The sequence below is a fragment of the Pinus tabuliformis genome, chromosome J (genome assembly GCF_031772625.1).
Source record: "Pinus tabuliformis cultivar Carrire ecotype Pingquan chromosome J, CPIR1, whole genome shotgun sequence".
Classification (NCBI taxonomy): Eukaryota; Viridiplantae; Streptophyta; class Pinopsida; order Pinales; family Pinaceae; genus Pinus; species Pinus tabuliformis.
The window spans coordinates 94,705,457-94,713,520 of record NC_142295.1 but is presented as its reverse complement, the minus strand read 5'-3'; the positions used below and the strand labels follow the sequence as shown (position 1 = coordinate 94,713,520).

The window sequence follows — 8,064 nt, the reverse complement described above, 5'->3', positions numbered from 1 at the left end:
AAAAGGTATACAGATCACTTCGCTCTCAAGTACCTAGTCAACAAGCCTATGTTAGGGGGGGGAAATCTGTAGGTGGTTATTGTTGTTTTAGGAATATGACTTTAAGGTGAATGTCAAGCCTAGACTATTGAATGTGAGACCAAATTATCTATCCAGAATTGAGACAGGCGTAGAACCTACTAATTTAGATGAAGGATTTCCGAATGCATAGCTCTTCGTTGTACGCATCGCAGATGATCATTTTCCTGATATAATACTTTGTTTTACTATTGGGACAGCCTCAGAGGGATATTCTACTCATCAGAAAAAGGAATTGGTGGTCCGCACTGCTAACTTTAATGTGATCCCAGGACACTTGTATAAGATGGGCACTAATGAAATACAACGTTGATATTTTCGGAGTTTGAATGAAATAGCATCCTCGCTGAAGCACATGGAGGAGTAGCATGAGGACACTATATCGATAGAGCAACGGCGCAGAAGATTCTATGTGCAGGATTATGGTGGCCAATAGTGTATAAGGATTCTAAGGCATATTGTAGGGCATGTGATGCTTGTCAGAGGATGGGGAAGCCATTGGAGAGGGACGAACTACCCTTAAATCCTCAAATTTCATTACAAGTCTTTTATAAATGGGCAATTGACTTTGTGAGTCCCATACAACCACCAGTGAAAAAGACAGGCGCATAGTATATTATTACTACAAGTGAGTATTTGACAAGGTGGGAAGAGGCACATCCGGTGAAATATTGTACCACTGCTACAACTGCGAATTTTATGTTTGAATATGTCTTGACTCGATTTGGGTGTCCTAAGATACTGATGAGCGATAGGGGTACGCATTTTCTAAACGAAACAATTACCGTGTTACTCGAATAATTTCATGTTTATCATCAAAAGAGTATGCCTTATCATCCTTAGGTAAATGACATGGTTGAAGCATTCAATAAAATACCGAAGAACACATTGACGAAGTTCTACAACACACAGAGAGATTATTGGCATGTGCGCATACCAGTAGTCCTATGGGCATATAGGACGACGTGTAAGAAGTTGACAAGAAAAACCTCGTTCAGGCTGGTTTACAAGATAAAGGTTGTGAAGCCTATGGAGTATTTTGTGTCGAGTTTGCGAATTGCAGCATTGACCGATATGGCAGACCACGAGACTATGGAGGAGCACCTCGCGCAGTTGTTAGAGTTAGAAGAAGATAGGTTTTTAGCAGGATTTCACCAACAGGTGAAAAAGGAGCACGAGAAGGCCTGACATGATCGAGATATTAAGTTGCACACCTTCAAGGTGAATGATTTAGTGCTACTATATGATAGCAAGTTCACAACGTTCCCTGGGAAGTTTCAAATGCACTAGTTGGGACCCTATGTAGTCAAGGAAATTACAGATGGTAGCGTTGTTATAGACATTTTTGTGCCTTACAGCTCTAAGCATGAAATGTCCATAAACCAAGGGATCCTAAGTCCCTAAAAGTGTTGTTCCTACCCCTAGAGGAACAAGGTCAACCAATTACAGCTTCTCCCAGAAGTTCTCCACCAGAAACTGCTCAGAATCAGTCAAATCAGGATCATTTCAGCTGCTCCACTAGCTAGCTGCGTTGCATAGCACCCAAGTACACTAGATAGGTGCGTTGCAACGCACCTAAATGCACTACCAGGGTGCACTGAGCGGGAAATGACAAATGGCAGTGTCATTCCGCGAGGTGGACAGACAATGGAAGCTTCCAGAATCTTCCCCAATGACACTTGCCTCACTGAGTTCGACCAAGGATGAGTAAGAGGCTCTCAGTCTCCAAGTGGAAGCAAGAACTGAGAGAGAAGCCACTAGTCAAATCATAAGCTGACTCATCCTCTTTGCATACATCTATATATGGATCCCTCATCCCAGAGATCCAGAGGCTGGAATTTTGTACATTGCAGAGAATTGCTGTTGGTTTTGAGATAGAGATCAGTGTATTGGGTGATTTATGCTTTGTTGGAGGTGAAGAGGGGATTCCTTTGCTGGGGGGTTGATGCTGGATCAGGAATCATCGGTTGTAACTCCTCCTAGACCTTCTTGTTATATCAATAAAACTATTTGAGTTTCTCCTACATGCTTGTGTATCAATGATGTTTTGTTATATTTGCATGTTTAGCTTAAATCTGATATTAAGCTATTTATGAATATAAATCCATGTCTTTGTGTAGTTTTCTTCTTCTGTGATCTTGTAGGAACTTGGTGAAGCTGAGCAAGTAAGGGAACAGGTAGCTGGAAGCTGTCAAAGAGGAGAGAGATTGGATCAAAGGACTAGCGCAAGACACAGGTTGGTTCATCCTATGCCTCTTCGTTTATAGTTCATAAAGAAGAATACGAAAGTAGTTTTCTCTGTTTGTTTCTAAGGTACTGTCACACCTTAGTGGGATAGGGGCATTCTGAGTAGACACTTTTCCCGTTAACAAAATGGCGACTCCGCTGGGGATCGTGTCTAGTTAGTTTGTTTGTGTTTCTCTTGTTGTTTGTTTCATAAACACAGAAGCAGCAATCGAATTGCATTTGCCATTATCAAATGCAAAGTAGACACTTGCTACTTCAATCCATTCACTGGATTTGTTTATGATTTGAACAGCTGATTCACAAATGATCTGATTACCCTTTGTGATAGCTCTTAGACCTCCTTTAAATCCACCCTCTGATTGTGCATTACTGATTGCTTTTACTCGGCCAAAAACAATAGATTAAACTGCAAACCGTGACCCAGAACCTGGAAGGAATTCTCGTTTCTGCCCCAGCGCAGGCTCTGTGAAGAGATTATGCATTTCAATGTAGTTCCCGAGAGGGTTACCTGCACTGCAATCCAGTTTCTCTGTGTAACAGGTGCGTTGATCAGCCTAGCCCTATGCAGCTGAGGTTCTTTGCTTCATTTTTTCAGTTTTGTCTCTGATTTTTGCAGCTTGTAATCAATGTGTGTCTGTTTAAAAACCCCTTTTATTTTGCCTTAATTCTGCCTCCTTTGTACAAAAAGACTGTAGATGTTCTTTGTGTGTTTGTTACATCATTTACAGTTTTCCATTGAAAAAGTAGAATAGTCATACTGTCGTCCTTGGATTTAGATCTGTCGTAAGTGTCGATTTTGATCTTAGGAGAAAGTTTATTTGCTGTTGACAGTCGATTATGCTTTTACTTTTGCCTTTGGTTTGAATTTGTCACTTTCTAGTGTCGAAACAAGTGTTTGTTTCAAAATCATAAAGTGTCGTAATCTCCTCTACCTTTTGATTTCGAAAAGAAGCTTGTTTGTGTTTGTCGCTTGAAAGCAAATTCAGATTTGTAAATCAACTTTCTTTTTAGGCATCAATATTAAGAAAGTGAAAACAAATACATGCATATGTGCATTTGCATATTGATAGTCTGTTTGGCTTGATTTAGGAAAAGTGCATTTACAGTGTGCTCTTTGCTCTTTGAGAAAAGATTGTGTCTTTCTTTTCCCCTTGTAGCTAGGATTTTCATTGCTGAAAAGAGATAAAAGTTTGCTTATCATCTTTAGATTGCATTTTAGGAATTACATCTACATCTCGTGGTGATCCCAAAAAGGTAAACTTCTAAGAAAGATCAACTTAAAATAAATTGAATGAATCTAACAACGCTTTGGAACTTAACGCACAACATTTAGAGGTCTAGGCTAGAGACGTATTCCGGCGTCGTAAAGCCTGGTAACTGTTGTCCTCACTGATGGTTGGGTGATTCCTCCACTTTGAGACGATAAGTGCCAGTACGGACTTGTGCTCCCACGTACCGTCGAGTATATATTGGGAGACCCCTATAGGCTTAAAACCTTTTATCCATAGGAAGCCGTGTCGGCCGCCCTACTGATCGCAATGCACCGAACACAGCATTCGGGAATATTGACTGCCGTACCGTAAAAAGTATTTTGCAGTTTTGCGATTGGTTTGGTACTCCCTCTACCTAGATCTCCAGAGCAGTCCCTTTCGTTCCTTTTCAGACTCCTTAACGGAAAAGGTCCATCTGAGCACTTGTCACTTCAGGCTCATTAAAAATCGAAGGAGACTAGAGTCATCTTTTGTTTTTTCTCGACTCTTTAAAACTGAAAAAACAAGTTGTGTCAAAAGCGTCTAAAATTCATTTAATTCAGAAACATAATTCCCCTTTTTATTTTAGTTGATCGAGTAATCCGCAATCGTGGAAGAAAGTCAATTGAAACCCCGTCGTTCGCGGAGGCTTACGAGTCAACCGTCTTTGTCTCCGGAATCGAAACCAGTACGGACAAAGCGAACTCGTTTAACCGGTTCGAAATCTCCTATTAAAGTTAGAACAAGTGTTCCAACAACATCCGAGATTCCGGTTACTCCAAACATTTCTGGAAACCCTACCTCTACAGAAGAAGTTCAACAGCCACAGAGGGACAGTGATACTGATCCTAGTCTGAGAGCAAACACTTGTGTTACCGAACCAGTTCCATCTACAACCGGTTCGGAGAGTCTTGCTCTTCAAACATCTGTCGCTGTCGATTCCGCCCCCTCTTCGGCACCAGAAATATTTTACGGACCTGACGGTCTTCCCCTTCCACCTGGTCTGATTGCAATTGAAGAAATTGTAGAATATCCTCAAACAAGTACTCCAACGCCCTTTGGAGTCGGGATCACTCTATATCCTTCTTCATCAGAAGTTAGTCTACCACCAGTGGAAGTTCCTGTAGAATCGCTAGGTAATCTTTTGGATAGACTCCAAATGTCTGAACAACTGTCAACATCTAGGACTGTGTCGTCTGACACAGCGACAGCAGAACTCCCTGTCGTCACTCCGACAATGTTCGCCGGCATACCATCTGTCCCAACTAGCTCTCAACCGCTAGAAGGAGCCCACTCAGGGGCTATTTCGACAGTCTGGTCCGTTCCTGTTTGTTCATCCGGAATAATATCCGGAAACTCTTGTGTTGAGTCTCAACAAATTGATCCATTTGGAGGTCAATTTGGGCAGTCTGGTCCCCAAGGGCAAACAATCCCCTTGAGTTCTGGATTACCACCGTATGGGGGGCAGTATGCCCTTTCATTATCCCCTCCGGGAGGATATCCATACGGGAGTTCACAGCAATATTCAGGTTATACTGGAATTACCTCAAGTGGTTGGGTACCTATAATACCTCAACAACCAAGGATTGTGTATTCGATGCAACAATGTGTACCTATGTCGAATATCCCGACTACGCCAGCTATTGTGACGGTGTCACAAGTTCCAACGCTGCCTGTTGTATGCCAACCTCAGATTTCTCAGGTTGTAATGCAACATCCCCTTGACCCTGTGACTCAACCACAATCGCCAACTGGTGGGGCGACACAGGTCCAGACGGGTACAATTACCCCACACCTTGGTCCAACGGTTAGTATAGCGCAACAACACATGGCTTCTCAACCATGGCTGGTGTAATACCAACAACCACAATTCCAACAAGTATACCAAGGTTCTGAGCAGCAAATCTTTGCGAACAGTGGACAACCGTACATTCAAAACGGTCAAAATCAACCATTTTACAATGGTCATGTCCACCAACCTTATCAGTCATACCAGCATCAAATGCATTATGCTGGCATGCAAAGACCAACTGCTCAGGCAATCCCATCTTACCCTGGGTATGCTTCACCTAACCTGAATCAACAGTTACCATTCGTGGCAACTTTAGAGTTACCTGATTTAAACCGGTTAACAAACGATCCAATTGCTTACGCCCCTTGGTGGCCATCGATTCCACATAAACTTCCATCAGATATGCCTAAATTTAATGGAAATCCGGGTGAATACCCATCGAATACGTGATGACATTTCATCTATGGTGTTCATCAAACACCCTAAATGATGATTCGATAAGGCTTCGCCTCTTTCAGAGGACATTAACGCGTCCAGCGGCAAAATGGTATATTGAATTGCCTAGAGCTTCGTTCGACAACTTCAGTACCTTAGCCACAACCTTTTTAACCCATTTTCAATTACCGATAAGGTATGAAATGGGAACAGAACTCCTTACCAACCTCAAACAGACAACAGCCACTCACATATCTGATCATATACATGAGTGGTGACGTCGTCGTAGGATGGTAAAAACGTACGTTCCCGATCAGCTATTAGCTGAATGGTTTATCAAGTCATTACTACCTTCCATTACGGAAGATGTGGCAAAGGGGGGAGTCGTAACGGAAGAGCAAGTTATCGCTCATGCGCAATATTTGGACTTGATCTATACTCAGTCCGGCACGCTCTACGACAAAATACCTGACGCCCCTAGACCGGAATTCTCAATTCCTCCTCCTCCTAAATCGAACAATGACTCTCACACTAGCGATGGCGTGATTGGCACAACAGACACGAAATCGACAAAGGCTACATCTAAGAAGGCCCGTAAGATTTCAGATCAAAATGCAAAAGACGAACTTCTTGCTTCGGAAGTAAATGCTGTGTCGACAGATAAGGGCAAAGAAACCAAACAACCAGGAAGCAAGAAGAAAGGCAAAGGGAAGAAGAAGAAACAGGATGAATCATCACCTGAAAAATCTTCTTCAAACCCTCCTGGAAATAGGAAACCAAAAAATCCATGCTATATATGTGATGAGGATCATTGGACCGCAGATTGTCCACACAGAGCTGAGCTTAAGAAATTCTTTAAAAGTTTGAAAACCTCAGCTGTGTTAACTGATCCGTTCCCAAATCCAGGAGCAAATCTGGTTGAAAGTGGAAATGCTTCCCCGTCTCAAGTGCTAATGTTGTCGATTTCGAAACAGCAGAATGATGCTTTGATTTCGACAAGGAACAAAGATTACGGGAATCTGCAGTTGTCGAACAACAAGGATAAAGATCAACCAAGTAGTTCGACAACAACTTCGACAGAAGTTGTACCACCCACCATTCCTGAACTGACAATAAAACCGCCGAAGGGAGTAGTACACAAGTCGACATTTAATCCCCGCGCTAGAGCGGCACAACATTATAACATAGTGGAAGATTTGGCCCAATCGCCATCCGCTATGTCGACTCTTGAAGTACTACAAAATTGCCCATCCCAAAGGCAGGCTTTGTTATCGGCCATTGGTGGGATTGACCCAAAGGATTCCAATCTTGTATCCTTCGACCACAAAGGATACAATCCTCAGTTACCGGCTCAACTAGCTTTCCTTGTTCAAGTGAAAGCCCTCAACAAAACTGTTCATCGAACAATTATTGATGAGGGGGCATCTACATGCATTATGTCGATGAGTTGCTGGAAAACTTTAGGATCTCCAACCTTGTCGCGATCCTCGACAACATTAAAAGCATTCGACGGAAGGACATATACCCCATATGGTATCCTAAATAACTTGAAAGTTGAACTAGGGGGAAAAACGGTAGAAATAGATGTTGAAGTCATCGATGGGAATCTTGATTACAACATCCTACTAGGAAGACCATGGATATATGCCATGGCAGCTGTTGTGTCGACCTATTTTAGAAAGATTGCATTTCCCTTTCAAGGATGGATTACAATCGTCGATCAACAAAACTTCCTCCCCAATGGTTCTCAAGTTACAGGAAGCATTCCCATGATCCATGGAAGCCCCCATTCGCTTCAGAATATCGGAGTAGGCCTACTAAAAGATCCTATACTAATGGGAACTTTCGCTCTTCCGCCTCCAATCAATCTGGCGGAAGTAGCGTCGATAGGAACCTGCAATATGATATCTTCTACAAAGATCTCAGAAAACGATATCGATATGGATCATGCAATGGTTTTGCCCCCAAGCCCAATAGAAATATTATAGCAATCAATGTTTCTAGCATGGGAGGCAAACCCAAATCAACGCTCATCAAGCGTTTGGATAGATAGGTCTAGAGAATATGGTACTCCTTCAGATCCTTGGTCGCAAGTGCATGTCACCGACGAAGGAATTCTCCAAGCTATGGTAGTTGAAGGAGCACCATGGAATGATTCCCACCATCGTTCCCTTCTCCCGGATTGTGAAGAAGAGACTCAACATGACCTTTATCATCCCTCAGTATTTGATTTTCTTTCAAATACTGTAAATACGGTGGATT

The 8,064-nt window shown here is 42.4% G+C and overlaps 1 protein-coding gene across 1 annotated transcript; it reads left to right on the top strand.

The window, feature by feature from the left end:
- The first annotated feature begins 930 nt into the window (after window positions 1-930).
- Window positions 931-1,266, top strand: LOC149225681 (uncharacterized). Its single transcript, XM_089379985.1, has one exon. The coding sequence runs from the start codon at window positions 931-933 to the stop codon at window positions 1,264-1,266; it is 336 nt and encodes a 111-aa protein (XP_089236111.1).
- The last annotated feature ends 6,798 nt before the right edge of the window (window positions 1,267-8,064 follow it).